Source organism: Carassius auratus, unplaced genomic scaffold (genome assembly GCF_003368295.1).
Source record: "Carassius auratus strain Wakin unplaced genomic scaffold, ASM336829v1 scaf_tig00037076, whole genome shotgun sequence".
Classification (NCBI taxonomy): domain Eukaryota; kingdom Metazoa; phylum Chordata; class Actinopteri; order Cypriniformes; family Cyprinidae; genus Carassius; species Carassius auratus.
Genome location: NW_020526355.1, coordinates 137030 through 161669, shown reverse-complemented (window position 1 = coordinate 161669; position 24640 = coordinate 137030). Strand labels below are relative to the sequence as shown.

At 42.1% G+C, this 24640-nt stretch overlaps 2 protein-coding genes across 7 annotated transcripts in view; one reads left to right on the top strand and one right to left on the bottom strand.

The window, feature by feature from the left end:
* The window catches only part of LOC113082887 (cingulin-like protein 1), a 34677-nt gene extending 28509 nt beyond the window's left edge, over positions 1 to 6168 (top strand). For all 5 annotated transcript variants that reach the window (XM_026254296.1, XM_026254295.1, XM_026254299.1 and 2 more), the window contains 7 exons: positions 839 to 1012; positions 1107 to 1196; positions 1998 to 2081; positions 2165 to 2283; positions 2369 to 2477; positions 2972 to 3135; positions 5477 to 6168. In XM_026254296.1, the coding sequence (XP_026110081.1) occupies positions 839 to 1012; positions 1107 to 1196; positions 1998 to 2081; positions 2165 to 2283; positions 2369 to 2477; positions 2972 to 3135; positions 5477 to 5606 (870 nt within the window). In that variant the 3' untranslated portion in view covers positions 5607 to 6168. The remainder of the gene's footprint in view (positions 1 to 838; positions 1013 to 1106; positions 1197 to 1997; positions 2082 to 2164; positions 2284 to 2368; positions 2478 to 2971; positions 3136 to 5476) is intronic.
* Positions 6169 to 8756: 2588 nt separating this feature from the next.
* LOC113082898 (ras-related protein Rab-27B) overlaps positions 8757 to 24640 on the bottom strand; it is a 34647-nt gene continuing 18763 nt past the window's right edge. Inside the window, exons 2-6 of one of the 2 annotated variants that reach the window (XM_026254313.1) lie at positions 23658 to 23829; positions 19115 to 19200; positions 18300 to 18403; positions 10105 to 10228; positions 8757 to 9331 (exon numbers count right to left, since the gene is read on the bottom strand). In XM_026254313.1, the coding sequence (XP_026110098.1) occupies positions 9145 to 9331; positions 10105 to 10228; positions 18300 to 18403; positions 19115 to 19200; positions 23658 to 23810 (654 nt within the window). In that variant the 5' untranslated portion in view covers positions 23811 to 23829 and the 3' untranslated portion in view covers positions 8757 to 9144. The remainder of the gene's footprint in view (positions 9332 to 10104; positions 10229 to 18299; positions 18404 to 19114; positions 19201 to 23657; positions 23830 to 24640) is intronic. The other variant, XM_026254312.1, reaches the window with a different exon arrangement.

The following is a 24640-nucleotide window of genomic DNA, read 5'->3' as shown; positions in this document are numbered from 1 at the left end:
CTGCCATGCAGTTATGATGAAACAAGAGATTTCTGTTTCAAATAAACACTGTTCTCTTGAACTTTCTGTTCATCTGTGAATCCTGAAAAATAATGCATCACAGTTTCCACAGAAAATATTGTGCAGCACAACACTGATAATAATCAGAAACGTTTCTTGAGTAAATCATCATATTATTCTGATTTCTGAAGATCATGTGACACTGAAGACTGGAGGAATGATGCTGAAAATACAGCGCTGCATCACAGAAATAAATTACACTTTAACACAGATTCACACAGAAAACAGCTGTTTTACATTGTAATAATATTTCACAATTTTTCAATATATTTTATCAAATAAATGCAGCTTTGATGAGCAGAAGAGACTTCTTTCAGAAACATTATCAAACTGTATCAATGGCAGGCTTTTAAATATTAGTGTGTATCATACAGTAGTACTGTAGAGTCATGCGCGGGGTTAACTAAAGATAAAAAAAAGAAAAAAATCCGAAATAAAATAAAAAATAAAAACTTCAAACTCCTTTTATTTCAAGAGAAAGAAAGTATTAAAAAACTTAAGAAATACACAGACATATTTCATAATAATAATAATAATAATAATAATAGTAATAATGCCAAAATCACTAAAACAAAAATTACTTAAAATAGAAATTAATTAAATTAAAAAAATTACAAAATTAAATGACATAACTATTAATTTTTTTTAAGCATTTACCATTTTATGTGCAAGACAAAAGATGCAGTGCATTACTGGAGCACAAGAACAAAGAATAAAAATAATCCAGCAATAAAATAATAATAAATATGAAATGTGTGTGTGTGTGTGTGTGTGTCAGGTGACGTATAAGCTGAGTGATAAGGAGCAGACGCTGGAGGAGGAGATCCAGCTGCGAGAGCGTGTTCAGCTGCAGTGTAAACAGGCCGAGAGGACGGTGGAGGATCTGCGCATGGAGCTGCAGACCCTGGGACAGTCCCGAGACGAGCTCTCCAAACAGCTGAAGCTGGCTCAGGTACGGCGCTGACGCCACACACACACACACACACACACACACACACACACACGAGCTCCACTGACAGAAGCGCACGCATCTGTGTGTGTTTCAGGAGAAGATCATCGATCTGGAGGCAGATCTGGAGGAGCTGCAGGAGAACGAGCAGCGATCGGCGGCCAAACACAAGAGAGCTCTGGATCAGGTCAGAAACCGCTTCACACCCAGAGACCAACATCAAAACTTCATAAGAAAAATAATAATAAAATTAGATGATTTTTTTTTACATTGTCAATATTTTTTTTCCTATTATTATAAACGTTTTAAGAAATTATGGATTGAATTGATTTGGCTTTTTTTCAAATTTATTATTATTATTAAAATTAAATAAACACCGAGAGACCAACATCAAAACTTCATAAGAAAAAAAAAATAGATTTTTTTTTTTTTTTACATTGTCAATATTTTGATTCCTATTATCATAAACGTTTTAAGAAATTATGGATTGAATTGATTTGGCTTTTTTTCGATTTTATTATTATTATTAAAATTAAATAAACTGTTAAACCAAATTATAAAAAAAAAAATGTAAACACAGAATTTGGGTAAAATTAAATGGATTTTATACGGCCCAAAAATACATTTTTGTTAAACTTTAATTAAAACCATGAAATGTATATCATTTAACAACATTTTATTAATTACATTTGTTTCATTCAATTATTAAACATTTATGTAATTGTGTCAAAAACGTCAGAAAAGAAAAACACTAGTATAGTACTGCACACTATTATAGTGTTTATTAATATATTAAATTAAAATGTTATATTTACTTTTTATTTTAATGTTAGTTAAAAGTTCTATTAAATTTGTTGTGCATTTTTGTTATTTTTATAAAATTATTTAGTTATTTTGAGTACATCAAGTTAAACTAAATTTTTTAATTTGGGCTTAAGAAATTCTATTGATATGTGTGTGTGTGTGTGTGTGTGTGTGTGTGTCTCAGTCGGAGCAGCTGCAGATGAAGCTCATCCAGGAGAAAGATCTCAACAATCAGCTGGAGGGTGACAAGGCCATCCTGGAGAGACAGGTGTGTGTGTGTGTGTGATAATATATTAATAGAGTAATTGAAATTGAGTATATCTGCTGTACTGATGCTGATGCTGTGTTCAGCTGCGGGATCTGCGCAGAGAGATGGAGGAGCTGCAGAATAACAGAGTGGAGGTGGACTCCATCAACAGAGCCGAGATCAAAGCCAGAGAACTGGAGAACACACTGAGAGCCGAGGAGAGGTCAGACACGCTTCATCACTGTAATATCTAATAATACTTCAGCTAATAACAGTCTGAATGATGGGTCGGCTGTGATTCTCCTCAGGAGTAAAGTAGTGATGAGCAACACCATCAGCAAACTGGAGAAGAAGATCCTGGAGCTGACGGAGCAGATGGAGGAGGAGCACAAGATCTCCAGCGAGCAGAGAGAGCTGGTATGATGAAGATGACACATCCACACCAGCAGAGGGAGACACAGCATCACACACTCACACACACACACACATGAACAAAGAGTGACAAACTGAAAAATAATCAGTTTGAGAATTCAGCAAAAAAACTAAACCGAACTCTTTCACTCACAAAGAATTTCTGCACAATTATGAAATATATGAATTATAAATAGAAATTAAATATATATATTTTTTTCTTATTTATTTATTTTTTACAGAGAAAAATACATTTTGTAGTGCTGTTCTCATAGTGTTAGTGGTTTGAACAAACCCACAAAACTTACTGTAGTATTAAACATCAGTAGGGAACTAGTTCCCTCCACAGAATTTAAACAAATCAATAATAATACACAGATATTACTATCACAAATCAAACATGTAAATTGTAAGCTATAAACATGCAATTACAAGAAAAAAAGTTGCAAAATTCATATTTATTATTTAAGAAGTGTTTTTTGTGTGTTCTGTGTGTTCAGATGAATCAGCGAATCCGTTCACTGAAGCGGCAGCTGAACGAGGCAGAGGAGGAGGCGAGTCGACGGGACGTCCAGCACCGAATGACACACAGAGAACTGATGGAGGAGAGAGAGACTAACAGCCGTCTGCAGAGACAAGTACTGGACCACCAGCTGCAGAACAAGTGAGACACACACACACCCGCGTTTGTTTTTTTGTAAAGTGTGTTCATCCCATAGGTGTAATGGTTTTTATTCTGTACAAACTGTATATTCTATGACCCTTCACCAAACCCTACACCTAACCCTAACCCTCACAGGAAACTTTGTGCATTTTTACTTTCTCAAAAAAACTCATTCTGTATGATTTATAAGTGTTTTGAAAAATGGGGACATGGGTTATGTCCTCATAAGTCACCCTCTCCTTGTAATACCTGTGTCATACCCATGTCATTATACAGAGTTGTGTCCTGATATGATACAAAAACAAGAGCACACACACACACACACTCTCACACTCACAATCACAAGCTCACACTCACACTCTCTCACACGCGCTCACTTTCACATGCTCACTCTCTCACATGTGCGCTCTCACACAGTCTCACAAGATCACACACACTTACACTTTCTCACACGCGCTCGCTCACACTCACACTCTCACACACGCTCACTCTCACTCGCTCACACACACACACTCACACACGCTCACTCTCAGATGCTCTCACACGCTCACACACTCACACACATTCAATCTCACCCGCTCACACAATCACTCTCTCACACGCACTCACTCTCACATGCTCACACACACTCGCGCTCACTCACACATGCTCTCACACACTCACTCTCACATGCTCTCACACACTCACACACACTCGCGCTCACTCACACATGCTCTCACACACACACTCTCACATGCTCTCACACACTCACACACACTCGCGCTCACTCACACATGCTCTCACACACACACTCTCACATGCGCTCACTCTCACACACTCACTCTCACACGCTCACACTCACATGCTCACACACGCTCACACACTCACTCTCTCACACACGCTCACACTCGCACACTCTCACATGCTCTCACACACTCACTCTCACACGCTCACACTCACACTCACATGCTCTCACACACTCACTCTCTCACACAAGCTCACACTCGCACACTCTCACATGCTCTCACACACTCACTCTCACACGCTCACACTCACTCTCACATGCTCTCACACACTCACTCTCACATGCTCTCACTCTCACATGCTCTCACACACTCACACACTCACACTCTCACATGTGTTCACTCTCACACACTCACACTCACATGCTCACACACGCTCACACACTCACTCACACTCTCACATGCTCTCACACACTCACTCTCTCACACACGCTCACACTTGCACACTCTCACATGCTCTCACACGCTCACACTCACACTCTCACATGCTCTCACACACTCACTCTCACACGCTCACACTCACACTCACATGCTCTCACACACTCACTCTCTCACACAAGCTCACACTCGCACACTCTCACATGCTCTCACACACTCACTCTCACACGCTCACACTCACACTCTCACATGCTCTCACACACTCACTCTCACACGCTCACACTCACACTCTCACATGCTCTCACACACTCACTCTCACATGCTCTCACTCTCACATGCTCTCACACACTCACACACACTCGCGCTCACTCACACATGCTCTCACACGCTCACACACTCACACTCTCACATGTGTTCACTCTCACACACTCACACTCACATGCTCACACACGCTCACACACTCACTCTCTCACACACACTCACACGCTCACACTCGCACACTCTCACATGCTCTCACACACTCACTCTCACACGCACTCGCTCTCACACGCTCACACTCACACTCTCACATGCTCTCACACACTCACACACGCTCACACTCACTCACACATTCACGCTCACAAGCACACACTCTCTCATGCACACACTCACTCCCATGCACACACATGCTCACACACACACTCTCTCTCTCTCACACACACACACACACGTTTGTTTTTGTGTAAAGTGTGTTCATCCCACAGGTGTAATGGTTTTTATTCTGTACAAACTGTATATTCTATGGCCCTACACCAACCCTACACCTAACCCTAACCCTCACAGGAAACTTTGTGCATTTTTACTTTCTCAAAAAAACTCATTCTGTATGATTTATAAGTGTTTTGAAAAATGGGGACATGGGTTATGTCCTCATAAGTCACCCCTCACACACACACACACACAAACACACATATATACACACTCACACACACACATTTTTTTGAATTGTGGGCACATACCATAGGCGTAATGGTGTTTATACTGTAGAAACTGTGTGTGAGAGTCCTAGACCTAACCCTGGCCCTCGCAGGACACTGTGCATTTTTTCTTTCTCAGAAACCCAACTCTGTATGATTTATAAGTGTTTTGAAGAATGGGGCCTCGGGGTAATGTTGATGTTATTTTGTTAATTTGTCCTGCAGGAGGAAAGAGTCCAGACACACTCTTGAAAGCCTGAATCTGAACCTGAGTGAGGATGATGTTGGTAAAGAAGAGGAAGAGAAGCAACAGAGTGAGTCCCAACCCACAGAGAAGCAGATCACTCAGGTGTGACTGGACCCCAGCCAAATCCCCCTGTAAACCTGCTGTTTCCCCTCAACTATCAAAGACTTCAAACCAAAACATTCACACAAACTACTTGAGTCCAGGTCTCATGAGAGAGACCGGATCCAGAGATGCTCTGCGTGAACAGGAAGTGGAAAACACTGTGGGAAAGCTCTTTCCTGTGGACTGACACTCTTAGGGTTTTATTGAGAAGCTCTTTCAGGAGACTCTGCCAAACCTGGTTACAGTAAGCTACCGCGTGCATTAGTTCTCTATCAAGCTCTCCTTTCTGTTTCTGTTGTTATTTTCAGTTCAATCAGCCGTTTACATTATGCATATATTAATATAATGGAGATTATGAAGTGATGAAGTGTTTGAGATTGATTTGCATGCGTTCAGCGATCAGGACAGCTGATGTATGGACCTGTGCTGATTGTATTCTGCTGAAGGTTTTTAGGGAATCCTGTTTATTAAGTGTTGATGATGCTGTGTGTCTCTGAAACACAGCAGCAGTTTCTGCTCCAGGGTGTTCATGTGTACTACCGCATGGTAATAAAATATTATAAACCAAGATGTTTTTTTTTTTGGTCTATAACTTAAAATACTGGCATTAACTGTCAATTAATAAAATGACAAAAACGTTTAGTTTATGTCTCACTTGTCAGAGAATACAAGTCATAATTGTTGCATTTTAATAATATATATAAATATATATATATACTGTATATTGATGAAAAAAGCTGTTATTTTGAAATGTATTTTAGTAAAAAAAAAAAAAAAATTTAATTGTATGTGTATTTTGAAAAATACATATTGAAGTATATTTTAAAATGCATTTGAGAATTCTATATATTCATCATTCAGAAATGGACCATTCAAACTCGAGATGATTTTTTCCTCTTTATTCTTTAGTAACATGTTGCACGCATAACAAAAAATAAACGCTCTCAAAGGAAACCGAAGAGTTAATTTTTTTAACCGGTTGTGTTGTTTTCTGTACCGTGATGCAGTAAAAGAGTCGGGCAGCGTTTCATTGGTCAGTAGATCTTTACAGGCACGAGGAGAGAAAACCCTTCAGTGTAAACGTCAAGAGAACAACATCACTGCTCATAAAGCCATTCCTGAAACCACACGAGGTACTAAACCAGTAAAACAGCAAAGCTCAGTCAAGCCAAGCAGGAGTTCAGTAGAAACACGATGCAGCGCTCCAGAGATCTTCATGATCAGACATCACCATGCTCCATGATGTGATTATGGCACACGATGAGTTAAAGTTTGGCACCAGAAGATAGAAATCAAATCAAACTAGCACAGAATTAACCATCTCAATCCCAGTACAATCATAACCAAACCAGCTCATATTTCACCCCAAACTCACAAGACAAATATAAGACTTGATATGCACTAAGAATATTAAACTTATTTTAAGTTACATTTTTTTGGATTGTAATTTCACAAATGTGATGAACATTTTTGAAAAAACATAAATTGTGATTTATACATCCATAGTATTTATGCAGCCTTTTTTGCAGATTTAAACATTATCGTGTTTATGATATTTTGTGAGAATGAAAAATAAATTGACTTTTTTTTTATTTTTTGAAATTTGGAATAGAGATAATGTGAATGTATTTTTTTTTTATCTATGGTGAAATATGAGATATCCATGACATTCACAAAAAAGGTGATTTGTACAAGAACACGTCCAGGTCATATTTCACCCCAAAAAGACCAAAAATAATCATATATTGTTCATTAATAAATGTTTGCAATGCAACAATTTCAATATTTAATAAAAAAAAAAAAAAACTTTTTAATTGATTTTTTTTTCATAAAATTGTAATTACTACAACTAAAACACACACACAGAAATGAGAAAAAAATATTTAAAAACTATTCCAGAAAAACTAAAAAAAAAAAAAAATCATGAATATGATGTCACAATGTGAAACATCCTACCGATTTTGAATTTAGGGTGAAATATGATGTTGACGTAATCTGCATTACTTAGCCTGTTTATGAGATGTTTCCCAGATGTTCAGAATCCACTCACAAACACAGAAACACACCGCACATCTCCAGCTAATCATTTGCACTTGTTTGCATGAATCTGAACACAAGCTAAGAGGACTGAGACGTGAATATGCAACATCCATGCTTCCAGTTTCTCCAGAGCTCTGTATGGAGCGTTTGATTTGGGGATCGATCGTGTTTGGACATCAGTCGCGTGTGACCGCATGCAGCGACACGCATGAACACGCAAGAACACGCAAACATTCACAAGCTCACGTCAGTCATGCACAGGCTTCGGTTCAAGCCAACACTCTGACAGCAGTCTTTCCTGTTTATTTGATCAAAAATACTGCAAAAATTCTGAAATATTATAAGAATATAACACCGCTGTTTTCTATTTGAATTTAGCGTAAAGTGTAATTTATTTCTGTGATGCACACCTGTTTTTTCAGCAGTGTCACATGATCTTCAGAAATCAGAATAATATGCTGATTTACTGCTCAAGAAACATTTCTGATTATTATCAATGTTGAAAACACTTATCAGAAATAGTTTTGTGGAAACTGTGATAAATTTTATTTTTCGAAAGAAAAGCATTTATTTGTAGAAAGTAGAAATATTTTGTAACACTATAAATGTCTTTACTATCACTTTTAAGCAACTTAATGCATCCATTTTTTTACTGTGTGTGTGTGTGTGTATATACATATATATATATATATATATATATATATATATATATATATATATATATATATATATATTCATATTATATATATATATAAAATTACACCTAATGCATTTGCAACATTTAAATGACTAATATATGTATACAATAAATAAGTAAATAAGATATACACATATTCTTGAAATAAGCTCAAATTTGACATAATAATTACTACTAATATTACTCTGCACTTCAAAATAAAGGTGAAAAAAATCATATCAAAGTTTCCACAGAAATTTTGGGCGCCTTAACTGTGTTCAACATTGCTAATAATCAGAAATGTTTCTTGAGTAAATCATCATATTTTCATGATTTCTGAAGATCATGTGACACTGAAGACTGGAGGAATGATGCTGGAAATACAGCTGTGCATCACAGAAATATATTACACTTAAACAGAGATTCACATAGAAAACAATAATAATTTTTCAAATTTGTACTGTTTTGACTATATTTTTAACCAAATAAAAGCTGCTGTGGAGAGCAGAAGATACTTTTTTTTTCAGAAACACTAAAAACTCTTAATTATTCTAAATTCTGTCTGGTAGTGTATGAACGTCGTTCAGCTCTCTCTGAGTTTTTATGTACATTCATTTAGATAATGAGTGTCCAACTCCAGATTATGGCCACATCAGGTTTTTATCTCTATATGAATATTTCAGATGCATTTCCTGACAGTAATAATCTGGGCTAAATGTGGACGGGTTATTGAAGATGACGAGGCAGTCCCACAGCTCTCACAGACTCAGTCCACACACATCTGTAATACAGTAGGCCAGGAGGATCCGGATGGGTGCCGTCGCTGCTTTAACACGCACACTTCTTCCCGTCGGCCGCTGCGGTGTCCAGTTTGCTGCTGCCGTCGGTGTTTTGTGCGTCCGCCGAAGGTTTGTCCACACACTGCTCCATCCTCTTCATCACCAGATCCAGCAGCGTCAGGACGGCCTTGTCCACCTCCGCTCCGGTCGCCGCACTCGTCTCGAAGTAGGGGATTCTGGGAAAGAGGAGACAAAGACAAACATCAGAAGAAGAACCTGGATTTTCTCACACACATACAAACAATACATGTTCTGTTATATAATGACAGACATCCACATACATAGATATGTGAAATTGAAAATAAAGGCAACGCTTAACAATAAAATGTAACAAACAAGTATTTTTTGAGCAGTTTATATATACATGTATACTGTTATGTGTGTGTGTGTATATAAAGTTTTTTTTTTTTTTTTTGTGAATACATTTTTGCCACCTTTTATGTCTTCAAATTAATCCAGGCATAAAATTTTTATCACGTTCCGAAATGTAACTAAGTACCACCAAGAAAGTAAATAAGATGCAGACAAAATTACAATTTTAGGCAATCATTACTATATTTAATAATTACAAATATTTTTATTTATTTTACTACTAATATTTGTTTCTCTTTAAAAAATGGCAGATGACCAGGAAACTTTGCATTCAAGTTATTAATTTCACCAGTTGATGCATTGCTTGGGAATCGAACCCATAGCCTCGGTGGCATGATTTACTGCTTAAACCAGAAGAATGGTATGATAGCTAATAAACAATTATGATGTGTTTGTATCCGGCCAAGCAGAAGAACGGACGTTTTTATGACAGAGCAGCATCAGCAGATGAAGCTCAGACTGATTCAATAACACCACAGAGACAGTCATTAGTTTTCACATTAGTCTTTACACACAACAGGAAGTGCATGACTGTGTTTTCATCACCTCGCACACACAAACACAAACACACACTCACCCGTATTTGTCTGCTAGTTCCTTCGCTTGTTTCTCCTGGACTTCTCTCTGGTCATTCAGATCAGCTTTATTACCCACAAGAACAATATCTGGGTTCTCACAATACGCGTTTGCCTGGAGCTGACCTACACACACACACACACGTGCGCGTACGCGTGCGCGCGCACACAAAAACAAGAAGTAGAGGATAAAGATTAGGAAGATGAAGAAGGAAGAGGAAAATTGAATTTGGAAAAGAAGAGGATGAAGTAGATGAAGAAGAGGAAAAGTTAAAGGTAAAGAAGAAGAAAAAAACAAGCACTGTAAGTGAGAATCCCGTCTACAGTGAGTCTGTTAATCTGGTTAGTGCTATTTAGTGCTGGTGAGTGGTGGTGAGTGCTGGTGAGTGCTTGTGAGTGCTGGTGAGTGGTGGTGAGTGCTTGTGAGTGCTGGTGAGTGGTGGTGAGTGGTGGTGAGTGCTGGTGAGTGCTTGTGAGTGCTGGTGAGTGGTGGTGAGTGCTTGTGAGTGCTGGTGAGTGGTGGTGAGTGCTGGTGAGTGGTGGTGAGTGCTTGTGAGTGCTGGTGAGTGGTGGTGAGTGCTTGTGAGTGCTGGTGAGTGGTGGTGAGTGCTTGTGAGTTCTTTTGAGGGCTGGTGAGTGGTGGTGAGTGCTGGTGAGTGGTGGTGAGTGCTTGTGAGTGCTGGTGAGTGGTGGTGAGTGCTTGTGAGTTCTTTTGAGGGCTGGTGAGTGGTGGTGAGTGCTGGTGAGTGGTGGTGAGTGCTGGTGAGTGGTGGTGAGTGCCGGTGAGTTATGGTGATTGGTGGTGAGTGCTGGTGAGTTATGGTGAGTGGTTGTGAGTGGTGGTGAGTGGTGTGAGTGCTGGTGAGTGCTTGTGAGTTATGGTGAGTGGTGTGAATGCTTGTGAGTGCTGGTGAGTGGTGGTGAGTGCTTGTGAGTTATGGTGAGTGGTGTGAGTGCTTGTGAGTTATGGTGATTGGTGGTGAGTGCTGGTGAGTGCTGGTGAGTTATGGTGAGTGCTTGTGAGTTATGGTGAGTGGTGTGAGTGCTTGTGAGTGCTGGTGAGTGGTGGTGAGTGCTTGTGAGTTATGGTGAGTGGTGTGAGTGCTTGTGAGTGCTGGTGAGTGGTGGTGAGTGCTTGTGAGTTATGGTGAGTGGTGTGAGTGCTTGTGAGTTATGGTGATTGGTGGTGAGTGCTGGTGAGTGCTGGTGAGTTATGGTGAGTGCTTGTGAGTTATGGTGAGTGCTTGTGAGTTATGGTGAGTGGTGTGAGTGCTTGTGAGTGCTTGTGAGTGCTGGTGAGTGCTGGTGAGTTATGGTGAGTGGTTGTGAGTGGTGGTGAGTGCTTGTGAGTTATGGTAAGTGGTGGTGAGTGCTTGTAAGTGTTGATGAGTGCTGGTGAGTGGTGTGAGTGCTTGTGAGTGCTGGTGAGTTATGGTGAGTGGTGGTGAGTGGTGGTGAGTGCTTGTGAATTATGGTGAGTGGTGGTGAGTGCTTGTAAGTGTTGATGAGTGGTGGTGAGTGCTTGTGAATTATGGTGAGTGGTGGTGAGTGCTTGTAAGTGTTGATGAGTGCTGGTGAGTGCTTGTGAGTGCTGGTGAGTGGTGTGAGTGCTGGTGAGTGGTGTGATTGGTGGTGAGTGCTGGTGAGTGCTGGTGAGTGGTGGTGTGTGCTGGAGAGTGGTGTGAGTGCTGGTGAGTGGTGTGATTGGTGGTGAGTGCTGGTGAGTGCTGGTGAGTGGTGGTGTGTGCTGGAGAGTGGTGGTGAGTGCTTGTGGGTGGTGGTGAGTGGTGTTGAGTGGTGGTGAGTAGTGTGAGTGGTGTGAGTGCTGGTGAGTGGTGTGAGTGCTGGTGAGTGGTGGTGAGTGGTGTGAGTGCTGGTGAGTGGTGGTTAGTGCTGGTGAGTGGTGTGAGTGGTGGTGAGTGGTGGTGAGTGCTGGTGAGTGGTGTGTGTGGTGGTGAGTGCTGGTGAGTGGTGTGTGTGGTGGTGAGTGCTGGTGAGTGGTGTGTGTGATGGTGAGTGCTGGTGAGTGGTGGTGAGTGGTGTGTGTGGTGGTGAGTGCTGGTGAGTGGTGTGTGTGGGTGGTGAGTGGTGGTGAGTGGTGTGTGTGGTGGTGAGTGCTGGTGAGTGGTGTGTGTGGTGGTGAGTGCTGGTGAGTGCTGGTGATGGTGGTGAGTGCTGGTGAGTGCTGGTGAGTGGTGTGTGTGGTGGTGAGTGCTGGTGAGTGGTGGTGAGTGGTGTGAGTGCTGGTGAGTGGTGTGATTGGTGGTGAGTGCTGGTGAGTGCTGGTGAGTGGTGTGTGTGGTGGTGAGTGCTGGTGAGTGGTGGTGAGTGGTGTGTGTGGTGGTGAGTGCTGGTGAGTGCTGGTGAGTGGTGGTGAGTGGTGTGTGTGGTGTGAGTGCTGGTGAGTGCTGGTGAGTGGTGTGTGTGGTGGTGAGTGCTGGTGAGTGGTGGTGAGTGGTGTGTGTGGTGGTGAGTGCTGGTGAGTGGTGTGAGTGCTGGTGAGTGCTGGTGAGTGGTGTGAGTGGTGGTGAGTGCTGGTGAGTGCTGGTGAGTGGTGTGTGTGGTGGTGAGTGCTGGTGAGTGGTGGTGAGTGGTGTGAGTGCTGGTGAGTGGTGGTGAGTGCTGGTGAGTGTTGTGAGTGCTGGTGAGTGCTGGTGAGTGGTGTGAGTGGTGGTGAGTGCTGGTGAGTGGTGTGTGTGGTGGTGAGTGCTGGTGAGTGGTGTGTGTGGTGGTGAGTGCTGGTGAGTGGTGTGTGTGGTGGTGAGTGCTGGTGAGTGGTGGTGAGTGGTGGTGAGTGCTGGTGAGTGGTGGTGAGTGCTGGTGAGTGGTGATGAGTGCTGGTGAGTGGTGGTGAGTGCTGGTGAGTGGTGGTGAGTGCTTGTGAGCACTGGTGAGTGGTGGTGAGTGCTGGTGAGTGCTTGTGAGTGCTGGTGAGTGGTGGTGAGTGCTTGTGAGTGCTGGTGAGTGGTGGTGAGTGCTGGTGAGTGGTGGTGAGTGCTTGTGAGTGCTGGTGAGTGGTGGTGAGTGCTTGTGAGTGCTGGTGAGTGGTGGTGAGTGCTTGTGAGTTCTTTTGAGGGCTGGTGAGTGGTGGTGAGTGCTGGTGAGTGGTGGTGAGTGCTTGTGAGTGCTGGTGAGTGGTGGTGAGTGCTTGTGAGTTCTTTTGAGGGCTGGTGAGTGGTGGTGAGTGCTGGTGAGTGGTGGTGAGTGCTGGTGAGTGGTGGTGAGTGCCGGTGAGTTATGGTGATTGGTGGTGAGTGCTGGTGAGTTATGGTGAGTGGTTGTGAGTGGTGGTGAGTGGTGTGAGTGCTGGTGAGTGCTTGTGAGTTATGGTGAGTGGTGTGAATGCTTGTGAGTGCTGGTGAGTGGTGGTGAGTGCTTGTGAGTTATGGTGAGTGGTGTGAGTGCTTGTGAGTTATGGTGATTGGTGGTGAGTGCTGGTGAGTGCTGGTGAGTTATGGTGAGTGCTTGTGAGTTATGGTGAGTGGTGTGAGTGCTTGTGAGTGCTGGTGAGTGGTGGTGAGTGCTTGTGAGTTATGGTGAGTGGTGTGAGTGCTTGTGAGTGCTGGTGAGTGGTGGTGAGTGCTTGTGAGTTATGGTGAGTGGTGTGAGTGCTTGTGAGTTATGGTGATTGGTGGTGAGTGCTGGTGAGTGCTGGTGAGTTATGGTGAGTGCTTGTGAGTTATGGTGAGTGCTTGTGAGTTATGGTGAGTGGTGTGAGTGCTTGTGAGTGCTGGTGAGTGCTTGTGAGTGCTGGTGAGTGCTGGTGAGTTATGGTGAGTGGTTGTGAGTGGTGGTGAGTGCTTGTGAGTTATGGTAAGTGGTGGTGAGTGCTTGTAAGTGTTGATGAGTGCTGGTGAGTGGTGTGAGTGCTTGTGAGTGCTGGTGAGTTATGGTGAGTGGTGGTGAGTGGTGGTGAGTGCTTGTGAGTGGTGGTGAGTGCTTGTGAATTATGGTGAGTGGTGGTGAGTGCTTGTAAGTGTTGATGAGTGGTGGTGAGTGCTTGTGAATTATGGTGAGTGGTGGTGAGTGCTTGTAAGTGTTGATGAGTGCTGGTGAGTGCTTGTGAGTGCTGGTGAGTGGTGTGAGTGCTGGTGAGTGGTGTGATTGGTGGTGAGTGCTGGTGAGTGCTGGTGAGTGGTGGTGTGTGCTGGAGAGTGGTGTGAGTGCTGGTGAGTGGTGTGATTGGTGGTGAGTGCTGGTGAGTGCTGGTGAGTGGTGGTGTGTGCTGGAGAGTGGTGGTGAGTGCTGGTGAGTGGTGGTTAGTGCTGGTGAGTGGTGTGAGTGGTGGTGAGTGGTGGTGAGTGGTGGTGAGTGCTGGTGAGTGGTGTGTGTGGTGGTGAGTGCTGGTGAGTGGTGTGTGTGATGGTGAGTGCTGGTGAGTGGTGGTGAGTGGTGTGTGTGGTGGTGAGTGCTGGTGAGTGGTGTGTGTGGTGGTGAGTGGTGTGTGTGGTGGTGAGTGCTGGTGAGTGGTGTGTGTGGTGGTGAGTGCTGGTGAGTGCTGGTGAGTGGTGGTGAGTGCTGGTGTGTGCTGGAGAGTGGTGTTGAGTGGTGGTGAGTAGTGTGAGTGGTGTGAGTGCTGGTGAGTGGTGTGAGTGCTGGTGAGTGCTGGTGAGTGGTGTGAGTGCTGGTGAGTGGTGGTTAGTGCTGGTGAGTGGTGTGGAGTGGTGGTGAGTGGTGGTGAGTGGTGGTGAGTGCTGGTGAGTGGTGTGTGTGGTGGTGAGTGCTGGTGAGTGGTGTGTGTGATGGTGAGTGCTGGTGAGTGGTGGTGAGTGGTGTGTGTGGTGGTGAGTGCTGGTGAGTGGTGTGTGTGGTGGTGAGTGGTGTGTGTGGTGGTGAGTGCTGGTGAGTGGTGTGTGTGGTGGTGAGTGCTGGTGAGTGCTGGTGAGTGGTGGTGAGTGCTGGTGAGTGCTGGTGAGTGGTGTGTGTGGTGGTGAGTGCTGGTGAGTGGTGGTGAGTGCTGGTGAGTGGTGGTGAGTGGTGTGAGTGCTGGTGAGTGGTGTGATTGGTGGTGAGTGCTGGTGAGTGCTGGTGAGTGGTGTGTGTGGTGGTGAGTGCTGGTGAGTGGTGGTGAGTGGTGTGTGTGGTGGTGAGTGCTGGTGAGTGCCTGGTGAGTGGTGGTGAGTGGTGTGTGTGGTGGTGAGTGCTGGTGAGTGGTGGTGAGTGGTGTGTGTGGTGGTGAGTGCTGGTGAGTGGTGGTGAGTGGTGTGTGTGGTGGTGAGTGCTGGTGAGTGGTGTGAGTGCTGGTGAGTGCTGGTGAGTGGTGTGAGTGGTGGTGAGTGCTGGTGAGTGCTGGTGAGTGGTGTGTGTGGTGGTGAGTGCTGGTGAGTGGTGGTGAGTGGTGTGAGTGCTGGTGAGTGGTGGTGAGTGCTGGTGAGTGTTGTGAGTGCTGGTGAGTGCTGGTGAGTGGTGTGAGTGGTGGTGAGTGCTGGTGAGTGGTGTGTGTGGTGGTGAGTGCTGGTGAGTGGTGTGTGTGGTGGTGAGTGCTGGTGAGTGGTGTGTGTGGTGGTGAGTGCTGGTGAGTGGTGGTGAGTGGTGGTGAGTGCTGGTGAGTGCTGGTGAGTGGTGGTGAGTGCTGGTGAGTGGTGATGAGTGCTGGTGAGTGGTGGTGAGTGGTGTGAGTGGTGGTGTGTGCTGGTGAGTGCTTGTGGGTGGTGTGTGTGGTGGTGAGTGCTGGTGAGTGGTGGTGAGTGGTGTGAGTGCTGGTGAGTGCTGGTGAGTGGTGGTGAGTGCTGGTGAGTGTTGTGAGTGCTGGTGAGTGCTGGTGAGTGGTGTGAGTGGTGGTGAGTGCTGGTGAGTGGTGTGTGTGGTGGTGAGTGCTGGTGAGTGGTGTGAGTGGTGGTGAGTGCTGGTGAGTGGTGTGTGTGGTGGTGAGTGCTGGTGAGTGGTGTGAGTGCTGGTGAGTGGTGATGAGTGCTGGTGAGTGGTGGTGAGTGCTGGTGAGTGCTGGTGAGTGGTGGTGAGTGCTGGTGAGTGGTGTGAGTGCTGGTGAGTGGTGATGAGTGCTGGTGAGTGCTGGTGAGTGCTGGTGAGTGGTGTGTGTGATGGTGAGTGCTGGTGAGTGGTGGTGAGTGGTGTGAGTGCTGGTGAGTGGTGGTGAGTGGTGTGTGTGGTGGTGAGTGCTGGTGAGTGGTGTGTGTGGTGGTGAGTGCTGGTGAGTGCTGGTGAGTGCTGGTGAGTGGTGGTGAGTGGTGGTGAGTGGTGTGTGTGGTGGTGAGTGCTGGTGAGTGCTGGTGAGTGGTGGTGAGTGGTGTGTGTGGTGGTGAGTGCTGGTGAGTGGTGGTGAGTGGTGTGTGTGGTGGTGAGTGCTGGTGAGTGGTGGTGAGTGGTGTGTGTGGTGGTGAGTGCTGGTGAGTGGTGTGAGTGCTGGTGAGTGGTGGTGAGTGCTGGTGAGTGGTGTGAGTGGTGGTGAGTGCTGGTGAGTGCTGGTGAGTGGTGTGTGTGGTGGTGAGTGCTGGTGAGTGGTGGTGAGTGGTGTGAGTGCTGGTGAGTGGTGTGATTGGTGGTGAGTGCTGGTGAGTGCTGGTGAGTGCTGGTGAGTGGTGGTGAGTGCTGGTGAGTGGTGATGAGTGCTGGTGAGTGGTGGTGAGTGGTGTGAGTGGTGGTGTGTGCTGGAGAGTGGTGGTTAGTGCTTGTGGGTGGTGGTGAGTGGTGTGAGTGGTGGTGAGTAGTGTGAGTGGTGTGAGTGCTGGTGAGTGGTGTGAGTGCTGGTGAGTGGTGGTGAGTGGTGATGAGTGCTGGTGAGTGGTGGTTAGTGCTGGTGAGTGGTGTGAGTGGTGGTGAGTGGTGGTGAGTGGTGGTGAGTGGTGGTGAGTGGTGTTGAGTGGTGATGAGTGGTGTGAGTGCTGGTGAGTAGTGTGAGTGGTGTGAGTGCTGGTGAGTGGTTGTGAGTGGTGGTGAGTGGTGGTGAGTGCTGGTGAGTGTTGTGAGTGCTGGTGAGTGCTGGTGAGTGCTGGTGATGCTTGTGAGTGCTGGTGAGTGGTGATGAGTGCTGGTGAGTGGTGTGAGTGGTGGTGTGTGCTGGTGAGTGGTGGTGAGTGGTGGTGAGTGGTGTGAGTGGTGGTGTGTGCTGGTGAGTGGTGGTGAGTGGTGGTGTGTGCTGGTGAGTGGTGATGAGTAGTGTGAGTGGTGGTGAGTGCTGGTGAGTGCTGGTGAGTGGTGGTGAGTGCTGGTGAGTGGTGTGAGTGGTGATGAGTGCTGGTGAGTGGTGATGAGTGCTGGTGAGTGGTGGTGAGTGGTGTGAGTGGTGGTGAGTGGTTATGAGTGCTGGTGAGTGGTGGTGAGTGGTGTGAGTGGTGGTGAGTGGTGTGAGTGGTGGTGAGTGGTGTGAGTGGTGGTGTGTGCTGGTGAGTGCTGGTGAGTAGTGTGAGTGGTGTGAGTGCTGGTGAGTGCTGGTGAGTGGTGGTGAGTGCTAGTGAGTGGTGGTGAGTGCTGGTGAGTGGTGTGAGTGCTGGTGAGTGCTGGTGAGTGGTGTGAGTGGTGGTGTGTGCTGGTGAGTGGTGGTGAGTGGTGGTGTGTGCTGGTGAGTGGTGATGAGTAGTGTGAGTGGTGGTGAGTGCTGGTGAGTGCTGGTGAGTGGTGTGAGTGCTGGTGAGTGCTGGTGAGTGGTGGTGAGTGGTGGTGAGTGGTGTGAGTGCTGGTGAGTGGTGATGAGTGCTGGTGAGTGGTGGTGAGTGGTGTGAGTGGTGGTGAGTGGTTATGAGTGCTGGTGAGTGGTGGTGAGTGGTGTGAGTGGTGGTGAGTGGTGTGAGTGGTGGTGAGTGGTGTGAGTGGTGGTGTGTGCTGGTGAGTGCTGGTGAGTAGTGTGAGTGGTGTGAGTGCTGGTGAGTGCTGGTGAGTGGTGGTGAGTGCTAGTGAGTGGTGGTGAGTGCTGGTGAGTGGTGTGAGTGCTGGTGAGTGCTGGTGAGTGCTGGTGAGTGGTGATGAGTGGTGGTGAGTGGTGGTGAGTGCTTGTGAGTGGTGTGAGTGCTGGTGAGTGGTGGTGAGTGCTGGTGAGTGCTGGTGAGTGGTGTGTGTGGTGGTGAGTGCTGGTGAGTGGTGGTGAGTGGTGTTGTGTGCTGGTGAGTGGTGGTGAGTGCTGGTGAGTGGTGGTGAGTGCTTGTGAGCACTGGTGAGTGGTGGTGAGTGCTTGTGAGTGGTGGTGAGTGCTGGTGAGTGGTGGTGAGTGCTGGTGAGTGGTGATGTGTCTGCGGTCACTCACTCATCCAGTTCCTGACATTGAGGAAGCTCTGCTGGCTGGTCAGATCGAACATGAGCAGGAAACCCATCGCATCCCTGAAGAACGCTGTGGTCAAACTCCTGAACCTGAGCCGGAGAACAGACCACAATCTGTGATCAGTGTCCAGTCTGTGTGAGCCTCTCAACGAAAACCAATGAGTAAATCAGGAGAATAAAGTGCAATGTAAAAATAAATAATACATATAAAAACAAAAAACAAAAGTTATTTTTTAAATAAATTAAAATTAAAATAAAAAAATAAATTAAACAAAGTAAATTAAACAAAAAGATAGTAAACAAATAGTTGTAATACATAATAAAAAATAAATATAAAAATAATATAATTATATAATTATATAAGTATATAAATAAAAAAGATAATAATAATTAGATTGCATTAATAAATAATAAAATAAATAATAATATATATAAATAATCTAAAAATTAATGTATAATATGAATATTTAAAACTATTATTTTAAAATACAAAAATACTTAGATTATATTTGAAGAGTTTATTTGCAAAAACCGATAACTTTTTTTATTATGTTATGTTTTTATTGTGTTAGTTAGCTGTATTTCCTTTTTTTACCTAATCAAAATAACCCAACTGCATCTGTTTTTGCAAACGAACTCTTCATGTTAAGATAAGGGGCCACTGCATGTGGTTGATCACATTCGGGGTCCAAGGCATCTATAAGATTGAAAAGCCCTGGTCCAGAGGACACAGATGGAGCTGATCCTGGGAAAGCAGGAGACTATGGGACTGTGATCATGACTATGAAGGGAAGAGCACACCTCTCCTGTCCCGCCGTGTCCCAGAGCTGCAAGTGAACCTTAAACGTCTTCCCTGTGGTTCCATTGGGGCTGTTTGTGGTATAAACCTGGAGAACAACACAGACCAGCAGAGATCAGCACCAAACCTTCACTTCATCAGATATTCAGAGTCTCTGAAGGTGTTCTGGCTCGAGGTCAGACTGAAAACATGAAACATTAACTCTAAACAACATGATTCAGACGCCGGGGAACTGCTATACTTATGCTCGCTTCAGCTCAGATTGATGATGTTATTGATCTGCCTGAGCCGCATTGCATGCTGGGATAGATGCTTTCATCTCGCTGTCTTCCTGCCCACTTCATCCGTGACATTAAAAGAGTCTCCGAAGGAAAAAGAGAATAACACAACACACCAAAAAAAGGACTTTCTCCATCGTACATGGAGAAACATATTATAATGAAAAAACAAGACACAAAAAGTAGATTAAGATAAATAGATAGATATATAAAAAAAGAACATTCCTAAATTAGAAAAAGATAAATTTAACAAATAATAGAAACAAAATATTTTTAATAAATAAACATCTGAAATAAATCAAAATTTTGTATTTGCCACTAAATAATCATATGCTTAAATGGGTTAACATAGTACAATAAAACAATAAAAAATAAATGTAAATAAATAAATAGAACAGTCCTAAAGTAAAAAAAAAAAAAGTTAATGTAACAATTACATAGAAACTAAATATTGTAAGTAAAAAAATATATATATATTTTTTTTTAACAAAAATAAATAAAGATCTGTAATATGTGTCCATCACTAAATAATTGTGTGCTTACAGAAGAAATAAAAATTACAAGAAAACTATTTAAAAAACAGTAGTGAGTAGAAAAAAAGAAATAAATCAGGATTTGGGTCCGGCACTAAATAATCATGTGGAAATGTGAAAACTACTGTCTGTAAGGAGCCCATGTTTATGGGTCATAAATGTATGAGATTGTGTTTCTAATGCTGGAGAATAATGGAGGATTGTTCCTGACGTGATGTGAACACGTGTCTCTGATTCTCGTGTGTGTTTCTGAGCTCAGATGATTCATACTGAGAGTGTGTTTGAGAAGTTCAGGCCTCGTTCTCATTATCGATCTTTTCCAGATCAGCGCAGGCTCATTCAGTGGGTGGAAACATGCTTTGCACATCCTCACACACACACACACACACACACACACACACACACACACACACACACACACACACACACACACACACACACACACACACCACACACACACACACACACACAATGAGGAGCCGGTGATCCGTGAGTCATAAACATTCATTTAATCCAAGGCACTGAAACTCTCCAAACTGTCAAAGTGAATTCACATGTGTTTTAAAATGTGAATTCAAACATGTTCTAAAAAAACATTTTTTGTTAATTAAAATGAAGTGGAAATAAAAAATAAATATTAGAAATAAAATAAGTTGAAGTATTAAATTACAAAAAAGTAAAACAAAATATATGATTTAAAAAATAATAATAATAATAAATTATTAAATATATACTTTTTATATATGATTAAAATAAATACCAAAAGAACATAAAATCACTAAAACTACTATAAAACTGCAATTCATAATGCAATGAAAAAAGAAAATCAGAAATGTTGCCTTGGAATATAACTGAAATGAAATAAGTCTAAATTAAAATACCAGAATTCCAAAAAACAACTAAAAAAATTAAAGCTAGAGAAAAAAATTAATTAAATGAATAAAAAATTAAATTACAAAATCACCTAACAAAATATTCCAAATTAAAATGATTTAAAATATGAATAAATACTACAATAGTATCTAAATAATTACAAATAATACATTAATATAAACCATCTTCTGGAGCAACAACTGAGGACTTGAGTAAGTTAGTTGATTAAATTAAAGTTTAAGTGTTAGAATGTAACATGCATTCAATTTCATATATTAAACTATTTATTGTTCTATTGATGCATATAGAAATTAAAATTAGAGACTGTATTTTATTATCATCATTTATTGCACTGAATTAAATAATTATACATATATGACACATTAAATTACATATAAATATAAATTAATTTGTCATATCCTCTGTAATGCCAGATTAACCATATTAAATGGTAAAGTTGGATTTTTTTTTATATATATATATTCTATTCTATTACTCTATATATAATGCATCTGTGATATGGTTTGTTATAAATAACAACATGTAAAACAGACAGTTTGGCTAATGTATGTTTCTGCTGATGGACTCTACATTGCAACAACAGCGATTAACAAAAAAACATGAACAAACCATTGACTCTTTGTTCAATGCTAATGTCATATATTTGATTGTGAGCAGTCATCGATGCGTCATCACCCGGGTGTTGATAGCACGAGACCTGAACAGCACACATTGCTATCTGTCTTTAAACTAAACTCATTTAAGCCTGCGACAAGAGACATTTAAGAGCCAGAAGATGCAAATGAGAACTCGGGTTCACTGTGAGAAGATATGTGCGTGCAAACACATGTCTAAGAACGCACGCAAATATTCTCTTTCAAGCATTGTGTCTGAATCAAATTCATACTAAAATTATGTCAAAATGTAAGGATTTTTTGTAAGGATCCTAGCAGACATAGCCGGCTGAACATACTGCATTAATGCGCTGGATCAGTGCAGTCTCTTAAAGTGACAGTACTTTTTTAAAGTTAATCAAACAGCAGAAACTAGGGATGCACTGAAATGAAAACTCTTGGCTGAAGTCGAACAAAATGAAACACTGAGTCGTTTTTTTCACATTTTCCTTCTATGTAGGCCTATTTTGCAAAAAAAAAAAAAAAAAAATTCACCATAGCATTTATTAAATTTTCACTTTTTGTCCTTCTTTTCAAAAAAAAAAAAAAAAAAAATCAATTACAAAACAACAATTGAAAATAAATTACATAACACCATTAAATAAATAAAAAAACATTCTAACATACATTATACCTACAAAGCACACTTAAAATAATAATTTTAATAAAATAATATTTTTTGGCTGTTTTTAAGACTTTGTATTTTTTACTGTAAAAAAAACAAAAAGGCAGCCTTGCTGAGCAGAAGAGACTTTTTTAAAAACATTAGTAAATTACAAATGAGATCCCAATTTGAACACTATGCGTGAATGTTATGATCAATGTATTAATAGAGCTGTTGTAGGGTAATTATTATTATCATCATTATTATTGCCTTTTTTATTTTATTTTACAAGTACAATTACAATACTATTATTTATGAATGTCGATGGAGTTTTTTAGGGGGTGTTACAGCCCTGCCTATTTTTCTCTTATTTTGGTTAAGGTTGCAGGTTCCTCCTGGATGGGCGGGATTCCAGTGTTAATTATTGGCACCTGTGGCACCCTATTTAAGAGGCTCATGGAGCTGTGATCACTCTCTCTCATTTTTGGTTTGTTTGTTTGAAGAGTGGGTTGATATTTTGTGTTCACATTTGTTTTCCACAACTCCACAAACCCAATTTCTAACAGCTATTTGATTTGATTCATTTGTTATTCTTTAATACTTTGACCCTAGACATTATTTGATTAATTTGAAATAAATTTATAATTGTATTGAAACCTATTTTTGTCTAAGTGCCCTCTTTATGTTGTGACTTTGAGCCGGGTCGTAACAGGGGGGCTTTTATTTTGGCAGAAACCCACAGGAAGATCTCAGTGCTACTTTTTGTTGACAACAGCATGCATTAATAAATGATTCTTATTACAAATTTTGGAAGATGTCTGTTGCACGTATCACATTGTCACATGCATTAAAAATAATTCTCAAAGACATTGCGGAGCAGCTGACGAGTATCAAGTTCAGTACAGTGTTTCCTCGCGCTTTGGTCTTTGAATCCTGGTGCTGCAACCTCATGCAGCGCGGTCAGAATACATGCAATTCCTGCATGCATTAGAAAATATAACATTCTGCAGTTTATTTACTAATCGTTTGAGTTGATTTCCTGATTTCAATCATCATATATACAGTAACCTCTAAAAAAAACACTACCGACATGTTTGCTGCATTAGTGCATGCCTCTATTTAATCGCGTTAGTCATTGTTCAATATATATTATTCTGCCTTTTTACATATTATTTTGCTAAATACTTTTTTTTTTTGCTATTTCCGGCCGAATATTTGGTGCATCCCTTGCAAAAACAAGGAAATCACTTACTGCTCTTAACTGAATAGCTTTCGTAAGTTTAATAAAGATTAATATTTATTTATAATACTGACTCTGGCACTCGTGAGCTCATCATCGTCTCAGAGATTTGCTCTTTTAACGCTGCTGGAGTGTGTGAAGTCCACTGTGTATGACTCTTCACACTTTATGATCCACATCAGTAAGCTTTATCACCCTCACACACACACACACACACACACACACACACACACACACACACACACACTGACTTATGAGCCAATTATGTGAGGATGGAGGGCCGAACTCACAGGAAACATCAGAGCTTATAACTCAAGACACAAACCGCAGAGCATGCACTAACCACTCTCTTTTCCCTGAAATCGATGCCCACGGTGGTGATGAATTTGGGGTTGAACTTGTTGTCGGTGTAGCGGTAGAGGAAGGTGGTCTTGCCCACTCCGGAGTCTCCGAGAGCCAGGAGTTTGATCAGATAGTCGTAATCTCCATCGGTCATAGTGCTGCTGGAGCTGAACCTGCACAACACACAGCATGAGGAGATTACAATCAATCAATACACACACAGCGAGCATATTAAATCCACCTTAATAAATCAATACAACACACTCCATAAATATGAAACCAAACTAAATCAATGATATCACAAGGGTATATATTTTCATTACATGAAAGACAATTATTTCACGTAGCTGCCAAGGCAAAATGTCTTATTTTAATTTATTTTAACAATGTACTAAAAAAGGAAATAAAAATGAACTATACAGACCTATAAAAAAACGAAAACTACTCAAAATTACAAAAACACTGAATAAATAAAAAAAAATGATAAAAATAAAGAACTGATTGAAAATGAGTAAAAACTATAATTGGATCTTAATGATATTAAAATAAAACTGGAAATCACACAATTAAATAAAAATAGAAGACAGAAAAACAGGTGCCGTAAATAAGAGACAATCACCGAAAATCGAATTAATTTAAAATTACATATTTAATTTTTGCGCAAAAAGTTGAGCACAAATTATGCACGTGAATATACACTGATATTATATACTATCAATAAAAATAAACAAATATTTCTTTTTCTAATATGTGTGTGTGTGTGTGTGTGTGTACTGTAAAATCTACTGGAAATGCAAAAGAAAGCATTTTTTGTGTATGCACGTGTGTATACATATGCACACACACACACACACACACATTCATATTTTGCAATTATACAACTCTGCTCGCTATTAAAAAGCCGTATTACTCAACCAATACCACACATCAAGGCCAGAGAAACCAGAAAGAGACGGACTGAACAATATCTGAGTGTGACAGAGC